Source organism: Zootoca vivipara, chromosome 5 (genome assembly GCF_963506605.1).
Source record: "Zootoca vivipara chromosome 5, rZooViv1.1, whole genome shotgun sequence".
Taxonomy (NCBI): domain Eukaryota; kingdom Metazoa; phylum Chordata; class Lepidosauria; order Squamata; family Lacertidae; genus Zootoca; species Zootoca vivipara.
This window is the reverse complement of record NC_083280.1, coordinates 5,916,150-5,942,182: the sequence shown is the minus strand read 5'-3', so window position 1 is coordinate 5,942,182 and position 26,033 is coordinate 5,916,150. Positions and strand designations below refer to the sequence as shown.

Genomic DNA, 26,033 nt, shown 5'->3' with positions numbered 1-26,033 from the left:
AAGATACAGACAAGATGGAACATGTCCAGAAGAGGGCAACCAAAATGGTCAAAGGCCTGGAAACGATGCCTTATGAGGAACGGCTTAGGGAGCTGGGTATGTTTAGCCTGGAGAAGAGAAGGTTAAGGGGTGATATGATAGCCATGTTCAAATATATGAAAGGATGTCATATGGAGGAGGGTGAAAGGTTGTTTTCTGCTGCTCCAGAGAAGCAGACACGGAGCAATGGATTCAAACTTCAAGAAAGAAGATTCCACCTAAACATTAGGAAGAACTTCCTGACAGTAAGAGCTGTTCGGCAGTGGAATTTGCTACCAAAGAGTGTGGTGGCGTCTCCTCCTTTGGAGGTCTTTAAGCAGAGGCTTGACAGGCATATGTCAAGAATGCTTTGATGGTGTTTCCTACTTGGCAGGGAGTTGGACTGGATGGCCCTTGTGGTCTCTTCCAACTCTATGATTCTATGATTCAGTGGTAGAGCATCTGCATTGCTTGCAGAAGGCCTTGGGTCCAATCCCCAACGGCATCTCCACGTAGGACTGGGGAAGAGTCATACCTGAAACCTTGGAGCTCAGCTGCCGTTCATGGGAGAGAGATAGAGAGATAGAGAGAGAGAGAGAGAGAGACGACTAGGTGGTCTCACGGTCTGGCTCAATGCAAGGTTTCTCCATCAGGACATAAGAAGAACCTGTTGGATCAGGCCAGGGGGCCAACCTAGGAAAACTCGCAAGTGGGACCTGAGCAGAACAGAGCTCTTTCCACCTGTGATTCCTAGCAACAGGTGTTCACTACAGGGAGCTAGGCATTATGTCTAGGAGCCATTGATAGTCATGCCTTCCATATATTTGTCTTCCTGTGTTTGTTTGTGGCAGGAGTTTCATTTCTTTTCCCCTGTGCTCTGTGGCCTAGGTCTTGCTGACTGATCTTGGGTGACTGGCAGCTGGCAGGCTATGTTTATTTATTAAATTTGTATACCGCCCTACAACCGTACATCTCATAAAATCACAATATTTTAAAAAAGAAAATACGTAATAAGAACAAAGACAACCCAATTACCTCCCCCTTCCACCACATGTTTTAAAAGGGCATTGGATGCCAATCAGCCAAAGTGCTGGTTAAAGAGGAAGGCACCAGGCTCCACAAATGGGGAGCTACTGCAGAAAAGGCTCTGTTCTCATGTTGCCACCCTCCGGACCTCCTGTGGGGATACACAAAGAGGGACCTCAGAGGATGATTTCAGAATCCAAGTGGGTTCATATGGAGAGAGGCGGTCTTATATGGCTCAGTTTGTTGCAACAGAGAGAACGTCCTTTCCCTACCAGCTCATTGACTTTCTGCGCACTTGACGCTGCCCGTTTTGCTTCGTGCATGAAGGCTTATTACCTGCCATTCTCCTAACGCAAACTTGTTTTTCCCCTGCATCTCTTTGTGTGCCAGATTATACGCCCAGCCCCTCGGGAACGGATGTCCCTGGCTTGCTTGTCTTGCCACCTGGATTAGCCCCTCTCCTTTTGAGATTTGTGCAGCCCAGTTATACACAGGCAAAGAAACCCCGAGTAGGTGTGGGTGGCTGGCAGGTGGCTGATTGTGGAAATCCACCCCTCCGAGGGTGTGGGAAGGAACTCAAAACACAATTTCCTCTACCTGCCGGCGATTGCACCCACTCGCTCTCTTGTGGCTAACAGAAGCATAATGTTAAGTGTGGCTAAGATTGTGCTGACCTGCCCCTGCCACCAATTCGGAGAGATTTCAAGGCAGGTGATGCGGGTCAGGTGCTCGTAGAAGACTCCAAATCAGAACTGACATGGCAGAATGTCAGGCGCAGGAGTGAGTGAGAGAGCCAGAGTGAGGCCTTCCCGTGCCACTAGATCAATTCTGCCTCTCTTTGCCCACTTCCCCTCCCCCCACCCTCTCCCAAGTGGCTGTCTAACCACCCGGGAAATTTTCTGGATTTGGCAACCCATTGCAATATAAGGGCACCTTGCTCTCTGCCATGCCATACTCTGGTTGCAGGTTTAAGGCGTGGTTTTCTTTGTTACTACCATTCCTGCTACTGATAGGACTGATAAAAGAAAGCACTTCTTCACACAGCGTGTCGTTAAGCTGTGGAACTCACTGCCACATGAGGCAGCGACGGCCACCAGCTTGGATGGCTTTAAAGGAGGATTAGGCAAATCCATGGAGGGGGATAAGGCTATTTAGCTGGCTACTAGCCACAAGGTTGGAGGCAGTGGCATTTCTGAGTCCTACTTGCTGGAAAATTTCGGAGGGGGCAGGGCTCCTGTGCACGGGCCCTGCTTCTGGATTTCGCACATGCATCTGGGTAGCCACTGAGTCCAGGAGCCTGGGCTCTCACAGCCTTTGTGGTTTTACAGCACCAGCTTTTAAAAACGTTGCCCCGTATAGCATGTTGAGAGCAGAGCACTTGGGCAGAGAGGCTCAGTGGCTTGGCCAGAGCCGCCTATCGAATCTGTGGCCGAGATGAGATTTGAACTCTGGACTCCTTTTTGTTTGCTTATTTCATAAAACGTATGCACTGCTTGGTTTCTTTAAAGCAGCCGAAAAGCGGGTTTTTTTAAAAGAAAGATTAAACAATAAAATGATCAATAAGAAAAACTAACGACCATAATTTAAGACTTTCAAAAAGCTAAAATAACAATAGACGGAAAACAGATTAGAACTTGCATCGACTTTCTAAACATTTGGGTAGGCTTGTCTAAACAAGGAGGTTTTTAGCAGGTGCCAAAAAGCATACAGTGAAGGTATGGGGAGTTCCGAAGTTTAGGTGCTGCCACACTAAAAGAGTGAATCTACAAATGCAGAAGGGGTATCTTCCATTTACAAATGCGGAAATGGCACCTGTAACAGTGCCATTGCACTGATCATAGCAGCTGAGTGAACGTATATGGGGACAGGCAATCTCTCAGGTAAACTGTTCCAAAAGGAATCTGAAGAAGTGTGCATGCACACGAAAGCTCATACCAAAATATAAACTTAGTTGGTCTTTAAGGTGCTACTGAAGGAATTTTCTTATTTTGTTCCAAAAGGCTTTGTATACTAATAACTTGGCCCAGTAGCAAATGGGAAACCAATGCAGATCTCTGAGCTACAGGTGCCATAATATGCCGACAAGGCCTCACTCCTGTCAGCAATTGTGCTGCAGCAACCAATATTAACGGATGCTTCCGGATCAAGCACAAGAGAAGCCCCACCTTGAGCGTGTTGCAGTCACCAAGGGACAAATCTCAGCTCACAGCTTGGCCAATGGGCCACCTGCCTTGCCCCTATTTTTTCTGGCTCGCTTTCATGTGGGCCTGCAGTGCCCCCTAACACAATGACACCAGTGCCTGTGCGCAGGGGTAGCGAGGATCTGAGCCTGAGCTTTGGCTGGAGACATGCCCGGGGAGGTGGGGCACTGGCGGCCATGCCCCTTGGTGCTGGGGCAATTGCAAACGGGGTCAGGTTTCCAGGGAGGGGTGCATGTGTGCCTGCCTTGTTCTCGAAGAGAGAGCGCGGCTTGTTAATTTTCTGCTCTGGAAAGTGCTGCCATAAATCGTGGCTGTGCCGGGGCAGCCGGCAGGAATTGGCTAGAATTATAGCTGTCATGTTCTAATACCTTAATGCATGGCCATTGCTCATAATGACAGGGGACAGGGCAGCTTGTGAGGCCCCCGCGCATGACATGCACCTGCCCCCCTCCCTCCCCGCCACTCACCCCTCCTCCGCTCTGAGAGGTTTGATAGGCCTCACCGTCCCCTGTTCCTTCCCCACCCCCCACCCCCAACTGGCTGATCCTGATATCAAATCAACATGAGCTTATTGGAAAGGCAGGAAAATGAAATCTGGGGCCCGGTTCATCTCCTGTTGCTTTGTTAGGCCTGCCCTGCTCTGCCCCTGGGTGGGATTTATTTTGGGGAGAGGGTGGTAAGGGGGGGTTGGCTGCTACGTGTGATTAGAAAGATGGGGTGGTGGAGGCACAGCCCAAGAAAGGAGACAGCTCTCAACCAGGCCAGAGGCTCAGATGAAAAGAGTCTGTGCAGACCATTTTGGCTGCAGGGCGATTGTCGTGGGGCAGCCCTGATAGAGAAGGAAAAGCCAGAGGTTATGGTTGATATGTAGCTGTGCCTTTAAAGGCAGGTTATTCATTTCATAGAATTATGGAACTGTCGAGATAGAAGGGGCCAGAAGGATCATCTAATCCAACCCCCTCCAATGCAGGAATCTTTTGCCCAATGTGGGCCTTGAACCCATGACCCTGAGATTAAAAATCTCAGGCTCTGCCAATTGAGCTGTTTATTTATTTGCCCATGCAAATAACTACTTGGGTGGCTTTAAAAAAATGGTTGGACAAATTCATGGAGAGGGCTACTGATGGTTACTAGCAGTTCGGAAACATCCCAGGGCAAGTAGATAAATAGGTACAGCTGTGACGGGAAGGTATACGGTGTTTCCGTGCGCTCTGGTTTCCATTACGGTGTTCAGTTGCACCAGAAGCGGTTTAGTCCTGCTGGCCCCATGACCCGGAAAGCTGTCTGCGGACAAACGCCGCCTCCCTCGGCCTGAAAGCGAGATGAACGCAGCAACCCCATAGTCTCCTTTGACTGGATTTAACCGTCCTGGGGTCCTTTACCTTTTACCTTACTAGCTACGTTGGGGACACTCTGCCTCTATAGTTGAAGGCAGCAATGCTTCTGAATGCCAGTTGCTGGAAGCCACACGAAGGGAGAGGGCTCTTGTGCTCGGATCCTGCTTGCTTGGCCACTGTGGGAACAGGATGCTGGACTGGATGGGCCATTGGCCTGATCCAGCAGGCTCCTCCTATGTTCTTGTGACTGGTAGCATCTCTCCAGGGTCTCAGACGGGCAACATTCTCCTTTCTACCCGAATATGTCATTGAGGATTGGACTTAGGACGTGCGGCATGCCAAACAGGTGCTCTGCCCCTGAGCTATGCTCCTTCCCTTAAGACTCCAGAGCCTGCTCCGCCCTGTTAGCAGTGCTTCCATCCCCAGAGGAGCAGTAGGAGCATGAAGCATGCCAAACGCACCTGCCGAGCGATGGGTGTGCGCTCTGAACACCACACCCAGTCCTTAATTGTACGGCAGTAACAACTGACTGTGGAACAGGCCAGAATCATAGAATCTTAGAGTTGGAAGCGGACCTCCGTGGTCATCTAGTTCAGGAATCTCAGCGAAATCATCCCTGACAGATGGCTGCCCTGTTGGGGATTCATTCCCTGTGCTGCAGTCATGGGATTGTTGTCTATCACATGATTGTGTATGTTTTGACTCCACAGAATGGGAAGTGACAAAGACAGGATGTTTGTGTTACTGTGTTTCCTGAAGTGGGACTATTGCCCTTTGTTCTTTCTCTTTTCTGCCTGATGCTAGCGAGAGAGGGAGCCATGTTGCTGTGCTCCGTGTGTGTTTATATGTAAGTAAACGTAGATTAGCCAAATGCTGTGCTACTGAGTTCTGTTACGCAATTGCGCAAACTCTGCATATCTGTAAGTGTGCTGATGTCAGTTGGCATCAGTCGCTGTGATGTTCGGGCTGGAGAAAGCTTTTGAAGCTCCTGAACGATCGACGAGGAGGGAGGGAACATGCCAGTTGGCCATGTGTCTCTGCCAGGATCCTACTCAAGTGTAAGAGATCCTAACATGCCCACCCACCTCAGAAGACGGTGGAGTTTCCTTGGAATTTCTTTTGAAAGAGGTGGAAATTCTTTTGAAACAGGTGGGATGACCATCTTTCGGGGATTCTCCATCTGTGATGGTTGGATTAGATGACACAGCAGATCCCTTCCAACTCTACAGTTCTGTGAGCCGTGTTGGACATGGGTGCTGCTGCCTTGGCAGCCACGCAACTGGGGCGGGGAGGGTGTCAAACTGGGTCCCCGCTACACCAGGCCCACCTGCACCCCACCCCTCTCTGCTGCGCTTATTAGCAAAGCGATCAATTTGGGGGGTAATTAGGTATTAATTGCCCAAAGACACTGGCGTTGATAGCCCGTGCTAATTTATCTCCCACCTGCTCACTGCCTCTTGTTAAAATCCAATTAAGGCCTGGCCATTTGTATAGTTTAATGCGTCTAGGAAAGTTCTGCCTTCCCCCTCCTTTTATTTCTGTTACTGAATTTTGGGCACGTGGCTCCTTGAGCGCCGTCAGCCACGAGAATGCCCAAGCGCCTTCGATCGGATCAATGGCTCGTTCAGGATAGATCATCCTTTGCCAACCTCTGTCTCTTTTGGACTACAACTCCCATCAGCCGTGCTGGCTTATGCTGATGGGAGCTGTAGTCTAAAGCATCGGGGGGGGGGGCACCAGGTTGGCAAGAAACCTCATAGATGGTGTTCGTGATGAGCTACTTGTTCCGGCAAATGAAAGTGCAGCTCCCCGGTTTGAGGCACTGCCTAGAACTGGTGGGCATGTCATGTGGGAAGTTTGTTAATCTGCGGAACTCCCTCCCACAGGAGGCAGTGATGGCCACCAACCAAGACGACTTTAAAAGAAGAGGGCTATTAATGATTAGTAGCCATGATAGCTATGCTCTGCCTCCACAATTGGAGGCAACGATGCTTCTGAATGTCAGTCGATGGAAACCACAGGAGGGGAGAGTTGTTCTTGTGGTCAAATCCCGCTTGCTGGTTTCCCATTGGGTTATCTGGTTGGCCATTGTGAGAACAGGATGCTGTACTAGCTAGGCCATGGGCCTGATCCAGCAGGCTCTTCTTAAGCTCTTATGGGTCCAGACATGCTGCCAAGGAACTCAAGGTGGTGTACATGGTCCTATTCTTCCCCAGGACCCACAACAGCCTTGTGAGGTAGGCTAGGCTCAGAGGCAGCAACTGGCCAAAGGTCAGCTAGCGGGTTTCATGGCCCAGTGGGGTTTGAACCCTGGTCTCCCAGGTCGTAGCCCAACACTCAAACCACTATGCTGTGCTGCCTCTGTGTTCTTATGGGTGTGTGTGTGCCCATGCCTTGACCGTACAGAGCATGCTGGCTTACTGAATTGGCCATTCAGGTGCCAGGCCATCTCAGCGTGCTTCTCAAACCAGCTTGATTGGCAGGAATTGACCGGCCAAACGTCTTTCTGCAAGGAGGGGAACGTGGTTATCTGCTCGCATCTGCAGGACAAGCTGCTCTTTTAAGGACATGGCAGCAAACAAAATGGGGGCAGGGGGCTGCATGGTAGATTCCTTTGGGTCTGATTTTGATTTGGGCTACGTTCAAAACAGCCTGGCCCTCTGGGGCCTTCCCTGACCTTTTGCCGACTCTGCTCCAGGAGGGAATTCTGCACAAGAGCCTTGCCAAGGTGGGAATCAGCTTGTCTCCTTGGGATATAGAATCATAGAATTGTAGAACTGGAAGGGGCTACGCAGGTCGTTAGTCCAACCCAATATTTTGCCCAACATGGAGCTGGAACCCACAACCCTGATATTAAGAGTCTCGTGCTCTACTGACTGAGCTCTCCCAGTGGGTTTGGAAGCTTCTCTCTGCAGGGTCTGGACCGTCCCTGTAATGGACTGAGAGCAGAAGGCACTTTCCCCCAGCGAGTGGTCCTAAGGGGCTCATTTTGGAGCCTAATGGAGCAGGGAGGGGGCCAGGGTTCCTCACCCGAGGCGAAAGCAGAGGGGGCCGTTTTGGATGCTCAGATGGAGAGGGACTGGCTGGATGGCAGAGCCGTAGAGAGCAACCGGCCTGGTTCAGCCAAGCTGTCTCCCCAAGAAGCACACAGAAGCCTCTCCCGAACTCGTGCCCAGATTGAGGATGGGGTCATCACTCTGCAGCAAAATGTCCCTATGGCATCTTCTGTTTATTTATAAAATTGCTTATAGACTGTTTTTTCATTTAAAAAGCATCATAAAATACAATGCAGGAATCTTTTGCCCAGGGTGAGGCTCGAACCCACAACCCCGAATTTAAGAGTCTCACGCTCAGCCGACTGAGTCCTGCTGTATTCTGCCTTGGGCAGTTTGCAACAAAAATACATGAACAGACACCAATCGACCAATTGCCAAGGATTCTTTAGCTGTGATTCCTGAATTGCAGGGGTTGAGCTAGATGACCCCACGGGTCCCCTACAATTATGTGAATTAACTGTTGTCAAAAGATGTATCCTCAGTTGCCTGCTTGTTCCCAAATCCCGCTTGCGGGTTCCCCACGGGAATCTAGTTGGCTGCTGTGTGAACAGCGTGCTGGGCCAGATGGGCTGTGGGCCTGATCCATGAGGCAGCCGCTACATTCTCATGAGTCTCCACCTTCTCACCCCTCAGGCTCCTCCTGCAGCGGGACTACAGCTTCCTGAGGGACATCAACATCTGGCCTCCGTTCGTCATCATTGGCGTCTACTGCTCGACTCTGTCGGCCGCTATGAGCAACCTGATTGGGGCCTCCCGAATCCTCTACGCCTTGGCCAAGGACGACCTCTTTGGTGAGTTGACCTTCTGAGTCAGGGATGCCTTAGAAACCTCTCTCCTTGGCAGGCAGGCATGGACCAACGTAAGAACGTAAGTGGAGCCATCTTGGATCAGGCGAATGACCCACGTAGTCCAGCATCCTTTTCTCACAGTAGCCAATCAGATGTCTGTGGGAAACCAGCAAGCAGGTTCTGAGCGTGAGAGCCTTCTTGTGGTTCCCAGCAACCGGCTGCCCCAGTGTGGGGCAGCGTCCCCCAGCTTTCCTGGATCTCTTATGGACTACAATTCCCATCATCCACAGCCAGATGGAGGGCACCATGTTCGGGGAGGCTGATCTAGGGTACCAGTTTCTGATTGACTGAGTTTACTAAGCTTTTCCATTCATTGATTGATTATATTTCTGTGCCATGTTTCATTCACACGAATTTCTAAACGGCTCACAAACAGTAAATAACAACAACCGAACAGAACATCACAAATGCAACATAAATCGTTTAGATTAATTAACAAATAATCAGTGAAACAATTACAAATCACTAGCAGCTCACAGCAATCGTTCAAGACATCAAAAGACAAAAGCACTGAAAGCACAAATACACAAAATGAAGGGCATGTCAGTAGATTGAAAAAAACGACAAAAACCAGCAATTCAACAAACATAGAATAAATTTGATATTGCAAAAGAAAAAAAAACCAATCAATGTTTCAATACATAAATACAAAGCAGAACAGGAATTAACCCACCACCTTTGGTCTTTTAGTTGCCCTATGCACACATAGACACACTCCATGGCTTAATACTCTTTGGGGGCTGTTGCTGAACGCAGCTGTTTCTGCTGTCTGGAAGATCCTTAGCTCTGCAGGGCAGTCCTCTGCGCCCTCTCCTCTATCTCCTGCTTGGCTCTGTCTGCCCATAGCTGCCAAATCTCCCGTATTCCCCGGGAAATCCCTGTTTTTCCAGCTGTTCCTAGCTGAAAAAACGGATTTTTTTGTTTCCCCCCGGTTTATTCTGGTGCGGCGGCCATTTTGGAATTGGGCGGAGCATGCTCAGAAGCGACTTTTGATGCTGCTCTGCACAGTTCCAAAATGGCTGCAGTGCGACTTCTGGCGCGGTGGCCATTTTGGAACTGGGCAAAGCAGCATCAAAAGTCACTTCTGAGCATGCTCCGCCCAGTTCCAAAATGGCGGCAGCGCTACTTCCGGTTTGCTACTTCCAGCCGGTCCCTTATTTCTCCAACAGCAACTTGGCAGGTATGTGTCTGCCTCCCTGCCTGGCTCTCTCCAGTGCTTCCCTTGTTCCAGCACTTGGCCGTCCTTTCGGAGTCCTCTGCCTCCCTGGCGGGCTGCATGGGCAACTGCCAATCAGGTTGGTTTGCCTTTGCCCTCGCCTGGCAGGGCCTGTCGACGGGGCTCTGCTCCTGGGCAGAGACGTAGTCCACCCTCGAAGACAGCTGCTAGCAGGGCAGGGGACATGGGAAGTCGCCTTATACAGTGGTACCTCTGGATGCGAACGGGATCTGTTCCAGAGCCCTGTTCGCATCCAGAGCAGTACGCAACCTGCGTCAACGCTTCTGTGCATGCGTGGGTCGCGATTCGGTGCTTCTGCGCATGCGCACAATGTCATTCGACGCTTCTGCGCATGCACGAACCGCCAAACCCGGAAGTAACCCTGCACTTAAAAGCACATAGCTTGGCCCTGATTAATCCAGGTGGGGTGTGTTTTAGTTGATATTTCCCTAATCCATTAAGCCAGCCAATTAACTGATGGAACATTTCAGCCTCAACGTTTAATTAACATATAGTAAAACGGACGTCAACACTCTGCTGCGGACCTGTGCACCTCTCCATTAGGGGCGGGCAGACGCCAGCCTTGTGGGATCTACCTGTACTTTACCTTCTGCTGGAACCCCCAGAGGGAGCCAGGTGCAAATAGAAGTGGCTCAGGCAGGCAGGTGTAAGGAACAGGGTGCCTCTGAGCACATGCTCATCCCAGGGATCGGAGATCAGTGCCCGAATCAACTTCACAAGGACTTTCATGCATGCATTTCTTTAAAAGAAAACCCTCTCTTGTTCCCTGCTCCCAATTACTATTATTTATCTAATTGCGAGTGGTTATGCTATCGTTGCTAGCATTAGACAATTGGGAGTCAGAAACTCTTGTAGTGCAAATTACCGGAGATCTAGCAGCAGATTCTGATCTGCCTTCTGCGCATTGCTGCTCTAGATCAGGAATCCCCAAACTGCGGCCCTCCAGATGTTTTGGCCTACAACTCCCACGATCCCTAGCTAATAGGACCAGTGGTCAGGGATGATGGGAACTGTAGCCCAAAACATCTGGAGGGCCGAAGTTTGGGGATGTCACTTTCCCTGCTCTCTCTTGCTCTCTGTCTCTCTTTAATAAACACCAATTTTATAGAAACCCTTGTTCTAATGTATTGTGCCGCCTCTCTCTTATCCGTTCCCCTTCTGGCAATGAAGGCAAAGTGCTGGGGCCGGCGAAGCGGACTTCCCGTGACGGAAACCCCTGGATGGCTGTGATCTTCTCCTGGATCCTGGTACAGGTGAGTTGGCTCCCGTTGCCCTGTTGTTGCTCCTCCTCCTCCTCCTCCTCCTCCTCCTCCTCCCAATGCTGCTATTTTAACCATGATGATTTCTCTTTGGTTTGTGTTCATTCCATCGACCAGCCACCCAATAACAATGGCTCTCTGGGCGACATGCAGAATTAAAAACCACCGTCCCAATAAAACGGGGATCGATAGAGCAGCGGAACAAAAGCCAGCAGGAAGCACCTGCCAGGGATGCTTTAGCTGATCTTCTTGCCTTGCAGGGGGTTGGACTAGATGACCCTCGGGGTTCCCTTCCAACTTTACGATTCTATGGTTCTATGAAACAACTCCCAGCACTAGAACCAATGTTGCGAAACTGAGGTCTGGAGAATTAAAAGCCCCACAGCAACCATCAATTAATATAGAAAGACACTGTTCTCAAACAGGGAGGACGGGGTCTGCTTGCTGGCCCTTGAAGATGGGCAACTTCAAGCCCTGGGCGGCAGTTGCAGAAGAATGCAGACTGGATCTCAAAGGGAAATGTAGATTTCTCAATGGGGACTCCAAAGGGCCAAGAAGCCAGGGACACAGAGACCGGGATAGGGGCTCAGTCTCCTCTTTTCCAGGCTAAACATACCCACTCCCTCAAATGCTCCTTGTAAGGCTTGGTTCCCAGACCCTTGATCATCTTGGTCACCCTCCCCTGCAGATGTTCCAGTTTGACAACATCTTTCTGAAATTGTGGCGCCCAGAATTGGACACAGCACTCCAGGTGTGGTCTGACCAAGGCAGAATAGCTCAATACTAGTAGTTCCCTTGATCTGGACACTAGACTTCTGTTGATGCCGCCAAGAATAGCATTAGCTTTCCTTGTTGCTGCCTCACACTGTGGACTCATGTTAAGCTTGTGGTCCACTAAGACCCCGAGATCCTCTCCACATGCACTATTCAAAACAGAAACAATTCATAGGCACCCATCTGTATCGAGAGACAATGGAGCGCGCCTCTGGGAGTGAAGTCAAACCGCTGTGTCGCTCCCCTGGGTGCGAGCCTGGGCTGTGTGTATGGGGGTCCTGGGCTGCCCAGACAGCAAGACCCCCCCCCTCTCAGCCTCACTGATAGGGATCCAGAGCAAGACGTTTGGCACCAGCTTGGCTGCAGGAGTTGCTGGAGGGAGGTCTACAAGACGCCATTCAACTGCCCACACTCTGGATTTGTGTAGAGTTTACTCCTGAGCCTTTTCTTCTCCCAAAGATATCCTGCAAAGCAGCGGGTAACTTCTAAGTGGATAGAGAAAAGCTCCCCCCCCCAACACTAGAACTTGTGAAGCTGAATGTTGGAATATTCAGGACAGATTAAAAACTCTGAATACAGGAGGTGGGGAGGGCTGTTGTGCTCAGATCTTGCTTGTGTGCTTCCCACAGGTACCAGATCAGGATGCTGGACTAGATGGGCCATTGGCCTGATCCAGGCCGGGGGGGGGGGCTTGCCTTATGTTCTTACATTGAAGTTCATTGTTTCCTGCTGATCGTTTTTCGTTATGGTTCAGATGGTGATGGTGTCCTTTCCTGTAAAATAATGCTTAGGTTTCCTCCTTATCGGCATCTGTTTTATGTTGTCATTAGCTGCCTTTGGGGGGCACTTTCTTCAAAAGGCTGGTTAGGGTTCTTTTTCTAAATGTGCAGATGAACAAATGCATTAGACGGGCGAGACAGGAGATGCGGATCTGAGCAAATGTGTAGCTGAGGAAGGGCAAGGAGCGAGTCTGGTGTCCCTGGAGCCGCAGGCAAGTCTGGCCTAGGATTGGCTTACTGGGATGATGCCTTCATTGGGAACAGGCCTCGGCTCTAGGATGCAGGAAGAATAATGCCGCTGGAGAATGTGCAGAGTGCATTTCCTCCGTCGCTGCATAAAACCAGTGTGCACTCAAACGCAACCGAGGTTTAGGCAGCTGGGCTTGCTCTTAAGAGCAGTTTGAGCCCAGAACCTTTTCTCTTTTTGATCTGAACCCCAGCAAAGAAGCAAGTCTTGAAGGAGAGGCGAGGAAAATATGTTGATGAATAAGAGTGTGCTGAGGAGGCTATCTCGTGCCACCGGGTGTGACAGGAGGCACATGGAGGATTCAGCATGAGGACTAGAAACTTTGGAAGCTGTTGCAACAAATAGCAGTAGGGGCAGGGTGGGAGCCGCTAAGATAGCCCTGGGGGGTGGGAAGGAAATGAATCCCAGTCCCCTCTGAGATGGGAAAATTGCAGCTGTGGCTGGGTTGGAGAGAGGCAACACTGCATGAAATAGGCTTTCTGTGAAGGGAGAAGCGGATTTCAGGGTCAGATGTTACCAGATAGTGAATCCAAGTCTCAGCGATGTTGTGGTTTAGTTAGGCAGAGAGGGAAGCAACCTGGGAAAATAATGAGATGTGTACTGGCTGGTTCTGAGCCGTAGAACCATAGAACTGTAGAGTTGGAAGGGACCCCAGGTTTCTTTTGCCCAGCATGGGTCTCGAACCCACAATCCTGGGATTAAGTCATGTCAGACTAATCTGATCTCATGTTTTGACAGAATTACAAGCCTGGTAGATGAAGGGAACGCTGTGGATGTAGCCTATCTTGATTTCAGCAAGGCCTTTGACAAGGTGCCCCATGATATTCTTGTAAAGAAGCTGGTAAAATGTGGGCTAGACAATGCTACCATTCAGTGGATTTGTAGCTGGATTACTGACCGAACCCAAAGGGTGCTCATCAATGGCTCCTCCTCATCCTGGAGAGTAGTGACTAGTGGGGTGCCACAGGGTTCTGTCTTGGGCCCAGTCTTGTTCAACATCTTTATCAATGACTTGGATGATGGGCTTGAGGGCATCCTGAGCAAGTTTGCAGATGACACCAAATTGGGAGGGGTGGCTAACACCCCAGAGGACAGGATCACACTTCAGAATGACCTTAACAGATTAGACAACTGGGCCAAAGCAAACAAGATGAATTTTAATAAGGAGAAATGTAAAGTACTACACTTGGACAAAAAAAATGAAAGGCACAAATACAGGATGGGAGACACCTGGCTTGAGAGCAGTACATGTGAAAAGGATCTAGGAGTCTTGGTAGACCACAAACTTGACATGAGTCAGCAGTGTGATGCAGCAGCTAAAAAAGCCAATGCAATTCTGTGCTGCATCAATAGGAGTATAGCATCTAGATCAAGGGAAGTAATAGTACCACTGTATTCTGCTCTGGTCAGACCTCACCTGGAGTACTGTGCAACCAAAATGGTCAAAGGCCTGGAAACGATGCCTTATGAGGAACTGCTTAGGGAGCTGGGTATGTTTAGCCTGGAGAAGAGAAGGTTCCACCTAAACATTAGGAAGAACTTCCTGACAGTAAGAGCTGTTCGGCAGTGGAATTTGGTGCCAAGGAGTGTGGTGGAGTCTCCTTCTTTGGAGGTCTTTAAGCAGAGGCTTGACAGCCATCTGTCAGGAATGCTTTGATGGTGTTTCCTGCTTGGCAGGGGGTTGGAGTGGATGGGCCTTGTGGTCTCTTCCAACTCTATGATTCTATGACTCTATGATTCTAAAGAGTCTCATGCTCTACCGACTGAGCCATCCTTTCAGTCAGCTGAACCAGGGACCCTGAGAGGAACACAGGAAGCAGCCTCTTACCCTGAACCGGACCACCAATCCACTTAGCTCAGGACTGCCTGTGCCGACTGTCAGGACTGCCTGTGCCGACTCTTGGAGTCTCCAACCAGGGGCATTCTCAGACCCACCTGGCGACGCCACTGGGGGATTGAACTTGGGACCTTCGGCATGCAAGCCAGACATGTTACCGCTGAGCTACGCCTCTTCTCCAAGCCTTGCCTCGCAGCTCCAGATCCTGGCCATGACAGAGGGCGCCAGCTTGGGGGAGGCTGCTGTAGGCCCCATGCCACCTCTGCCCCGGAACGTGGCAAGCTTTGGGCAGCTGTTGGAGGCCTGGGGGAGAAACTGGGAGGGGTGGGAGGAAGGGGGCTTGGCCAGGGAGGGGGTGTGGAAGGAGGCAATGAAGCGAGTTGGCGCACGCCGGACATGAGATCCCTTTCAGGGCTCCGTCGGAACTGTCCCAGGTGCATTAAACAATTGGTCCGACGCCTCGTGCAAACCTATCAAAGCGAGATGCCCCCACTCCGCCTCCGAGAGAAGGATTGCAGCGAGCCTCCTCCCCCCCCCCCCGGAGACTCCCATCAGCTTAATCTGCCAGAGCTGCCGTCTCTCTCTTTCCCCCCCCCCTCCCCGGCTCCCTCGGCCGCACAGGCGTGCGCTGCTCCGCCAAATTGGACAAATACATGTAATGCAAAAAAAATTGCCCCATTAGCCGGAAAAGAACATTGCGGTGCACTCACAAAAGGGGAGGGAGCCATTAGGTGCTTCAAGCCCAATTGAAGTCACCATGGATCAGATTCAATGGCTGGCGACAGATGCGGCATCGTTTGCTGCGCAAAAGACTTTTTGTTTGGGGGGGGGGGAGGCAGCGCTTGCTACATGGTGGAGCTTGAATGGTGCCTGGCGTTCTTCGAGCTGGAGGATAGCGATGACTGTCAACTCAGGAATCTGCAAGCTTCTTAGGCCCAGGTGCCATTTTTTGAAACCAAAACAGACGTTTTGGGGCCCTGTTTCCTAATCTTTTCTCCATATATTTGGTGCTGTTCTTGCACCCTCCCTGGGATCAGTGGCACAGCACAGCAAAGGTTGATTCCAGATAGGGGACCTTCCCACAGAGGAGGCCGTTTTGGGCACCTGAGAACCAGGTTCTTATTTCCTGCAGGCCCATAATTGGGTAGGAGAGCGAGGACACTGTCTTGGCATGTTGTTGTCGTTTAGTCGTGTCCGACTCTTCGTGGCCCCATGAACCAGAGCACACCAGGCACTCCTGTCTTCCACTGCCTCCCGCAGTTTGGCCAAACTCATGTTGGTAGCTTCGAGAACACTGTCCAACCATCTCGTCCTGTCGTCCCCTTCTCCTAGTGCCCTCCATCTTTCCCAACATCAGGGTCTTTTCCAGGGAGTCTTCTCTTCTCATGAGGTGGCCAAAGTATTGGAGCCTCAGCTTCAGGGTCTGAGTCCTTCCAGTGAGCACTCAGGGCTGATTTCCTTCAGAATGGATAGGCTTGATCTTCTTGCAGTCCATGGGACTCTCAAGAGTCTCCTCCAGCACCATAATTCAAAAGCATCAACTGTCTGGGCATAGAATCATAGAATTGGAAGGGACCCAATGGTCATCTAGTCCAACCCCCTGCAATGCAGGAATCTCAATTTAAGCATCAATGGCAAGTGGCCATCCATCTCTGCTTAAAAACCTCCAAGGAATGGGGAGCTCACCACCTCCCGAGGGAGACCGTTCCTCTGCCAAACAGCTCTTATCACCAGAAAGTTATTCCTGTTGTTTAGTCGGAATCTCCTTTCTTGTCACTTGAATCTATTGGTTTGGGTCAGGAGTGGAAAGCAAGCGTGCTCCATCCTCCATATGACAACCCTTGAGATATTTGAAGATGGCTGTCACATCTCCTCTCAGTCTCCTCTTCTCCAGGCTAAACATAGCCAGCTCTCTCAACGGTTCCTCGTGAGGCTTGCTTTCCAGACCCTTGATCATCTTGGTTGCCCTCCTCTGCACACCTTCCAAGTTCATAGAATCATAGTTGGAAGAGACCACAAGGGCCATCCAGTCCAACCCCCTGCCAAGCAGGAAACACCATCAAAGCATTCTTGACATATGCCTGTCAAGCCTCTGCTTAAAGACCTCCAAAGAAGGAGACTCCACCACACTCCTTGGTAGCAGATTCCACTGCCGAACAGCTCTTACTGTCAGGAAGTTCTTCCTAATGTTTAGGTGGAATCTTCTTTCTTGAAGTTTGAATCCATTGCTCCGTGTCCACTTCTCTGGAGCAGCATAAAACAATCTTTCTCCCTCCTCCATATGACATCCTTTCATATATTGGAGCATGTATGTTCAAGGTTGCAGTGCCCAGAGCAGGACACAGGATTCCAGCTTGGGTCTGAGCAAGGCAGAAGCGAGTGGGACTCCATGAATTTGCCCAATACTTTTTTAAAGCCATCCACGTTGATTGCCATCACTGCTTCCTGCGTTGTAAGCAAGTTCCATAGTTCAACTGTGCATTTCCTCAATCCTCTTTCCCCGTATTCCATGCATAATTTTATAAACTCCTATCATTCTCACAAGTTGTTTGCCTTATCTCTAAACTAAGAAGTCCCAAAGTCTGGAACCTTTCCTCACTGGGGGTGGGGGGTGCCTCTCCGTCCCCTTGATCATTCCCGCTGCCCTTTACTGGACCTTTCCCAACACTTCAAGTTCCCCACCTCTACTTCGTTGTATAAAAGCATTTGTATGCCTTGTTTCAGTCCTAAGAAACAGTACACACTTGCATGAAAACACAAAAAGACCATGCAATTAAAAAGACAATAAAACTGAAAACAATTTGACAAAACCTACCACCAACAAAATCAGCTAGGAGAGAAGAAAAACAACTGGGTGATTTTATATATAAATTTTAAAAGGTATGAACAAAAGCTTTAAAAGGGAGCGAGCTGACAGCCAACCCTATCTTGGGAGGGAACACCACTATATTTTGGTTTATTCATCATTGCTGTTATGATTAGCAGTTTTTATGTCATGTTCGAATGAGCTGAGGGTGACAGTCATTGTCTCCCCTTTAATATTGTGAATATAACCCTGCCAGGTAGTTACAGGTAGATAGCCGTGTTGGTCTGCTGTAGTTGAAACAAAATAAAAAAAATCCTTCCAGCAGAGGTAGGAAATTACTTCCTGTGAGGTAGGCAGAGAGGGGAGAGAGCAACTGGCTCAAGATCATCCTGGGAGTCTCCAGGCATTTTGGACTACAACTCCCCTCATTCCCTGCTACCCAAGACCCTTTTCCCTAGAGAAGCCAGGGAGCTGATGTGTGATCTTTAGTGCCAGGACTGAAGAGGGGAGGTGTAAATTGTCATGGCCAATCAAGCCAAACCGCTAGGATGGCTCAGTTGGTAGAGCACAAAGCTCTTAATCTGAGGGCCATGGGTTCAAGCCCCGGGTTGGGCAAGAAGATTCCTGCCTTGCAGGGGGTTGGACTAGATGACCCTCAGGTCATCTGTTCAATTTTCGGAAAGAGAGAATCTGCTGTCTCTTAACTGTCAGAATATTCTCCCTAATGTTTACTCAGAATCTCCTTTCTTGTCATTTGAATCTTTTGGTTCAGGTCCTCCCCTCCAGAGCACCAGAAAACAAGCTTGCTCCACCTTCCATGTGATGGGTCTTCTGATATATATCCTATCACCTCTCAGACCAGCTAGTTCTTTGCCTGATCCAGCAACCAGTTTTTTCTTAAGCCTCCTCCCCCCCGCTTGAAAAAAAGACTATTTGGCCTTTCTTGGAGCTGTGATACCACAGCCTCTTCGAGGTCCCCCTAACAGGCAGAGATAGTGTCCCTGGCCTAGCCTTGTTCGGACCCCCCACTTCCCCTTTGGTCCCCCTCCCCCTGCTGTCACACAGTGTCCCCCCCCCCACTAAGGGCTGGGGCATGCTACCTTTCAGCAGTGGCTCTTTTACCTTGATGAGCAGCTAAATGAATTATAAATCAAAGGCAAATGCCAGGGGATGGGGGCGGGAGTGGGAGGCTCCATTATAGCGGCCAGGCACGATCTCCGCTCGGTGCACACTATTAACTCGCAACCAGCTGAAAATCCCCAATTGCTTAGATGGTCTGCATAATCTCAGCCTCTTCCCCCCCACCCCGCCCCACCCCTGCCAAGCAATGATGGCAGGTGGGCTGCACTCCTTGCCAGTGGGAGGGGGGCTGTAGGAGTCCAGGGCAGCAGGGAGGGGGCCACCTCTTAGTGGGGAGGGCACATGCGGAATCCTTGGCATTCCCTGTTTGAAAGCGTCTCGTCTAGCAAGGCTGGGGAGAGGCTTTTAGGGATGAGAACTGATTTGTGAGGACACGGGAGCTGCCTGATGCAGTCACACCTCTGTTCTAGCCAGCTCAGTGCTGCCTGCACTGACTGGCAGTAGCTTTCCAGGGTTTTAGGACCCAGACGCTGCCAGGAATTGACCCTAGGATGCTCCACCACTGATATTGCAGCTGTTTCCCATAGCACTGAGTGCAACTCAAAATATCCTGGCAGGAGCTCCCTGGGACCTTTCTGGGCGGTTGACGTCTGAGATCCTGTTGTGGGCTGGTAAACGGAGCACTTTCTAGCTCGGGTTGACAGAATTTTCAGTCGCAGGCCAGTCCACTGTCCCTCAGACATTGTGGCAGGCCGGAGAAGCGGCACTGCGGGAGCTGGAAGAAGAGGCGAGAGGGGCAAGTAGTCCTCCTCCCCACCCCCCAGCCCCAACCACTGCGTTTACCTTCCCAGGGGCTGCCGCCACCACCAACACTGCCGCTGCTACTTCTGCTTCTCGTGGGTAGGCAGAGTGAGCTCGTCCGCTCCGCTCTCTGGTCCACAGGAGTACCTGGGCAGCGGCAGCAGCAGGAGGAAGAGGCCGAGTGGTGGTGGCTCTACCAACCAAACGCCACACCTGGTTTACCTCAGCGCAGCATGAGGACGTCTCTGCCAATCAAATGCTGCTGAGGTAAACCAGGCGTGGCGTTTGAGTGGCAGAGCCGCTGCCGCTCGGCCTCTTCCTCCCGTCGCCATCGCCAGGAGTCTCAGCTTCGCGGCGGGTTCCGGCTTCGCGGCGTGGGCCGGATTTAGGACCCAGGTGGGCCTGATCTGGCCCCGGGGGCCGTAGTTTGCCGCCCCCTGTTCTAGCTGGTATCCTGTTGCAGGGGAATGTCTCCTTCCAGCAACTCGTGCAGCCAAGCTGGTGCCAAACACATTGCTCGGCTTTCCTTCGGACCACATCAGCGAGGGAAGGGGAAAAAAGCAAACTCAGGCACCGATTGTTAATATTAAAGAGTAGCTCACATAATCAGTGGCTGTAATGGAAGCAGTTCGGGGACATGAGGAGATGAGCCCCACTTTCCCCATATTTCCCACTGCTGCAGCTTGCTGGGATGGCTGATGCCAGTCTCTAGGGCAGGCATGTCCGAAGTCCATTTCGGGGGACTAACCCGGGAAAGCTCAACAACTTTGGAGTAATTTTTTTAAAAAAAACTCAGCAACTTCAATCCTAAAAAAGGTCAACAGCTTTGGTTGACCCTCACGCATGTTCACTTCATCAAATCTGGCCCTCTTTGAAAAAAGTTTGGCCACCCCTGCTCTAGGGGAATCTTTTGCCTTGTGGTCCTGCCTGCTTCCCTCCACTGAAGCCCTGCCTGTTTATTTGCAAAGCGATCAGATGCGTTACACAAAGACGCCTTCAACCTCAAGCGCTCGCTCATCCCATAAAAACCCCACCAATTGTTCTGTTCCTGGAACTTTTTCATGCTCACGGATGTAGTGAGCAATATCGTAGCCAGTTACCAAGACGTTCTCTCCCTCCCCCCCCCCTCTCTCTCTCTCTCTCTCTCTCTCTCTCTCTCTCTCTCTCTCTCTCTCTCTCCCTCCCTCCCTCTCCCCATGTCCCAGCATCCTGATGTTCCAGCAGCCTCCTTTGGTATGACTAAGGGTACATTTGCGCTGCCAGCTCACTGCCTCTTTCCTCCTTGAGCTCTGCTGGAAGGGCTTTTGTCCCCTCCACCCCCCACCCCCTCCATAGGGCACAATGCTCTTCACCAGCTGTAGCTCAGTGCTAAATTGCTGCTGGAAGATCCTGCGGTAGTTTCCCCTGATGTTCCCCCCAGGGCTGCTTAAAATAGGCTCTGTGAAGTACCTCCTGAGCTGAGCTGCTTTGGACCACAGCATTGGAGGGGGGGGGAGTCAAATCCACGTTCCCATATCCTGCTTAGGAGGCTGCCTGATTCCAAGCCAGGCACCTGGTCCATTTTGCTCAGTGTTGTCTACACGGACTTGCAGTGGCTCTCCAGAACTGCCAGACCATGGCCTCTGCCAGACATACATGTACAGTCATACCTTGGTTTAAGTATGCCTCGGTTTGAGTATTTTCCGTTTAAGTACTCCGTGGACCTGTCTGGAACGGATTAATCCACTTTCCATTACTTTCAATGGGAAAGTTCGCTTCAGGTTAAGTACGCTTCAGGTTAAGTATGGACTTCTGGAACCAATTACAGTGGCACCTCTACTTACGAATAACTCTACTTACGGATGTTTCTACTTACGAATGGAGCTCCGTCCGCCATCTTGGATGCGGTTTAGATAGGATTTTTTCTACTTACGAATTTTTAGATAGGGTTGCTTCGACTTACGAATTTTTTCTCCCAATGCATTCCTATGGGATTCGACTTACAATTTTTTTCGACTTACAAATGTGTGTTCGGAACGCATTGAATTCGTAAGTAGAGGTACCACTGTACACTCATACCTCGGGTTAAGTACACTTCAGGTTGAGTACTCCACGGACCCATCTGGAACAGATTAATCCACTTTCCATTACTTCCAATGGGAAAGTTCGCTTCAGGTTAAGTACGCTTCAGGTTAAGTACAGACTTCTGGAACCAATTGTGTTTGTAAACCGAGTTACCACTGTATATGTGTCACAGACTGGTTGGGTGCAGAGGAATGGTGGCAGGAGACAGCTGGGGAACCCCCCCCCAAAGGGCAGAAGACTCAGAGCCCGGGGATTGGTGGTGGGATGACACTGAGTGGTCATAGAGGATGGAGAAGATTGGGAGGAGAAGGAGGAGGAGGAGGAGGAGGAGGAGGAGGAGGAGGAAGCTGAAGAGGTCACAGGGTTTAGTGAGCAGGAAGAGGCTGTGGCTGAGAGAAGCTCAGAATCACAGGCAGAAGCTGAAGGCGAGGAGGGAGGGTGGCAACACAAGAGCGAGCCTTCTCTGCAGTGGCTCCCCGTCTGTTGAAAGCTCTCCCCAGGGAAGTTCACCTGGCGCCTTCATTATACACCTTTAGGCGCCAGGCAAAAGCGTTCCTCTTTAACCAGGCTTTTGGTTGATGCGATTTACATCCTATGCCCTTTTAAAATGTGTGTGTGTTTTTGTGGTGGTGGGGGGTATTGGGTTGCTGTTTTTATTTTTATTAGGTATTTTGTGGTTTTATAATCTTGATTTTATTCTGTGAACCGCCCTGAGACCCCCGGGTATAAGGAAATATATAAATACTACTAATACTAATACTAATAAGGTAAGGGTGAAGGGACCCCTGACCATTAAGTCCAGTCGCCGACGACCCTGGGGTTGTGGCGCTCATCTCGCTTTAAAGGTCGACGGAGCTGGCGTTTGTCCGCAGACAGTTTTTCCGTGTCATGTGGCCAGCAGGACTAAACCGCTTCCGGCGAAACCAGAGCAGCGCACAGAAACACTGTTTACCTTCCCACCAGAGTGGTACCTATTTATCTACTTGCACTTTGACATGCTTTCAAACTGGTAGGTTGGCAGGAGCTGGGACCCTGCAACAGGAGCTCACCTCGTCACGGGGATTTGAACCACCAACCTTCTGATCGGCAAGCCCTAGGCTCTGTGGTTTAGACCACAGCGCCACCCGCATCCCACTAAATAATAATAATCCAATAATAGTCTGCAGTGGAGCCAACACCTGCAGGGGTTATGAGGGTTCCTGGAACAAGCAGAGGAATGAAACAAAATGCATGTTTAAATGTGGATTTTCATGTAGATAATGGGTTTTTTAAAATAATTTTGTTTAAAAAAATTAATGCCAAAATAAGGGCAGAAAGGACCTGTTTAGAATTGGGATCCATGCGGTCACAGCTGTTCATTATTGGAAGAAAGGCAAGGGGTAAAATAAATGCTATGAAATATTTTGTGTAGCTGTCTGTAGGGCGACTTGATGGGAGGGAGGGGGGTCTGCATGCAGGTTTCGGCTGCTGAATTGTTTCCCAAGTTAGCTGCTTTTGTGTCCAATGTCTTAACTATGGAATCATAGAATTGTAGAGTTGGGAGGGACCCCCGACGGTCATCTATCCCAACCCCCTGCAAGGCAGGAATCTCAGCTAGATCATACATGACCAATGGCCATCCAACGTCCACTTAAAAACCACCAAGGAAGGAGAGGGAGTCTGTTCCACCGTCAAACAGTTTTTACCATCAGAACGTTCTTCCTAATAATAATTATTACAGAACGGTGGCTCCCAAACTTTTTTGAGCCAACTACCCCTTGGTTCCACAAACTCAGTTGCCCCCTTCCCTATAAAAATAGCAGAATAGCAGTCTGCGTGACCCACTAAGGAAGATAATAACCCAATAAAACAGTAGCAATTAAGAATTAATCCAATTAAAACTGTTTAGTTTAATTAATTCAACAAAATGGATGGACTTGATTCCGAGTCTAATAACCATTTGCAACTCCCTTACCCCCCCCCCCCCGGAAATCCCACCCCACCCAGGGGGAAATACCACCCAATTTGGGAGCCACTGCAGAAAACCATTCATGAACCTGGTGTATATAAAGATTTTAAGTAAGCAAAGTCCCCCGTCACCTGTATTTTACTTGTGCCGCTGGAGTCTGCAGTCTTCCATCGCCTGTCTCTCACCGCCTCTCTGTTCTCCATCCCTCGCAGCTGGTTCTCTTCTCTGGCAAGCTGAACACCATTGCCGCTGTGGTCACCATCTTCTTCCTGCTGGTCTACGCCACCGTGGATTTGGCCTGCCTTGCACTCGAATGGGCATCTGCTCCGAACTTCAGGTACGTGGGGCTCCTGCGTGTAGGACCAGGGAGGGATTCAACCGGCTGGGGGGTTTGTCGACGGGATCATATTACACTGGTCCTGAGAGGGCCTGCATTGGCTCCCAGTACATTTCCGAGCACAATTCAAAATGTTGATGGTGACCTTTAAAGCCCTAAACAGCCTCGGCCCAGTATTCCTGAAAGAGCGTCTCCATCCCCATCGCTCAGCCCAGACAATGAGGTCCACCTTCGAGGGCCTTCTGGTGGCTCCCTCCCTGAGAGAAGTGAGGTTACAGGGAACCAGGCAGAGGGCCTTTTTGGTGGTGGCACCTACTGTGTGGAACACCCTCCCATCAGATGTCAAACAGATAAACAACAATTTGGCTTTTAGAAGACCTCTGCAAGATAATATAAGATATCTTTATTGTCATTGTCCCCTTGCGGGAACAACGAAATTACTCAAGCAGCCTTGTATAGGGAAACTTTTAAATTTTTGTGTTTTATTATTATTTTTATATATGTTGGAAGCCTCCCAGAGTGGCAGGGTAGAAATAATAAATTATTGTTATATTGTTGCATTCACCTTGTGTGAAAACCAACCATGAGTGAGCCCCCTAGGCTGAGGGCGAGTGAGAATCTGGTGGACACAAGTCTGTGAAGTGTGAGGACTAGCTGCTTGAGTCGGGGTGGGGAGCTTCTTTCAGCCTGGGCGCCATGTTTCCTTCTGGACATTTTTTTGGGGGTGGGGTGGGGTGGAGATCACATGTCAGTGGTGGGTGGGGCCAGAGGCAAAAGAGGGCAGGACAGCAGATGTAAATTTTACCTAGTTTCTGCACAAGCATGCCTCACTGCCCTGTACCTGGCAAGCACTGTCAACATTCAATCACACATTTCAGCCTGGCAAAAACAGTCAAGGGGAGTGTGAAGCAGAGGTAAGTTAGGGGTGCGGCCAGGGGAGTGTCCTGAGGGCCAGGTAGAGACTCATCGAGGGCCACGTTCAGACCCTAAGCCTGAGATTCCCCATTCTTGCTTCGTAGAGCAACAATTTCGAGAAGGGTGTTTGGAGGAAGAGAGATCCAGCAACACTTGAGCATTCTTGCTTGGGGAGGGCAGGGAGGATGTATAAAAAATTCTGCTCCTCTTTTCTCAGCTCACGGGCTCTCACAACAGCCTACAAATCAATGCAGAGACGTACTATAGCAATCATGTGCAAACATTAAACACAGTCGTAAAACCAAACATATGCACTAGCCAATAAAATAACTGGGGTTCTAAACAGAACTACCATTGTTTGCTTGTGTAAAAAGCCTTCTTAAACCGGGAGGTTTGTCCTAGAGGGATCTGGGAAGGAAGTTCTGTCACACACGCAGTCAGTTCATATGGGAAGGGCAGCCCTTTTGGAAAACAGCACTATGGTGCAAAGGCTCTGTTGCTTCTTCTGACAGTTTCCAGCTTTCTGGGGTCAAAGAGAGCCTTGTCCCAGAATCCTTTGCAGCTCTTTTCCAGTTCCTTCAACCGTTCCTCATAAGGCGTGGTTTCCAGCCCCTCAATCATCTTTGTCCCCCTCCTCTGCACGCTTTCCAGCTTCTCAACACCCTCCTTAAATTGTGGTGCCCAGAACCCCTCTCAGCCTCCTCTTTGACTCTCCATACGCCTTCCTCCTCTGCTCCTGTAACTCTGCCTTCCCCTTGACCCTCCCTGCACCCTTCATATGGGTCTTCCGGGCAGGTAGAATACATGCTTTGAAGGACCCGTGGCATTTGCTTGTTGCATGTTGCAAGGTGAGTGCAAGGCGCTGCCTGCAATTCTGCTGGCGGGGATGGGGGGGCACAGGTAGATGGATGGGGAGGAGGTACTCCCCCCTCCCTCGACTTTCTCTCCCTCTCCTTGCTTGCAGAAAAGCCAGTCCACCCGCTGGTGAGCAGCTCAGGGAAATCACCTCTTCTCTCCCCCCCTCCTTCCCTCCCTCCAGTGGTCCCTCCTCTCTCTCTTTCTCTCGGTGGGGGGGGGGGAGAGCCTAGGGCCTGGTGATCAATTTCTCCCCCTAGCTAATCCCATCAAGCCGAGCACATCGCCCGTGTAATAAGCATTTATGATCCTGTTTAAAAAGCTTTTGCCCTTGAGCAAATACCGTTTTTAGCCAAGAAGGGGAAAAGGGAAGGATTGCCGGGAGGGGGGGGGACTGGGGGGCGAGAGAGAGAGAGAGAGAGAAAGCAGAGAACCTAGACTGCATTCTGCTCTTTGCAGTGAATTTATGGTACTTGTCCTGCTCGGCTTCTCGGGGCCGAGTGCCAGCCGTTTTTATGGAGCACAGTTTACATTAGTGATAATTAAACCGAGGGGAGCAGGAGACAGAGGGGAGTGGCATTCCTGGAACAGCGTCCCTCTTCCTTTCC

At 50.3% G+C, this 26,033-nt stretch overlaps 1 protein-coding gene across 2 annotated transcripts in view; it reads left to right on the top strand.

Moving 5' to 3' along the window:
* The window catches only part of LOC118093583 (solute carrier family 12 member 9), an 88,047-nt gene that overhangs the window by 23,412 nt on the left and 38,602 nt on the right, over positions 1 to 26,033 (top strand). For both annotated transcript variants that reach the window (XM_035132993.2, XM_035132991.2), the window contains 3 exons: positions 8,272 to 8,429; positions 10,894 to 10,976; positions 23,531 to 23,655. In XM_035132993.2, the coding sequence (XP_034988884.1) occupies positions 8,272 to 8,429; positions 10,894 to 10,976; positions 23,531 to 23,655 (366 nt within the window). The remainder of the gene's footprint in view (positions 1 to 8,271; positions 8,430 to 10,893; positions 10,977 to 23,530; positions 23,656 to 26,033) is intronic.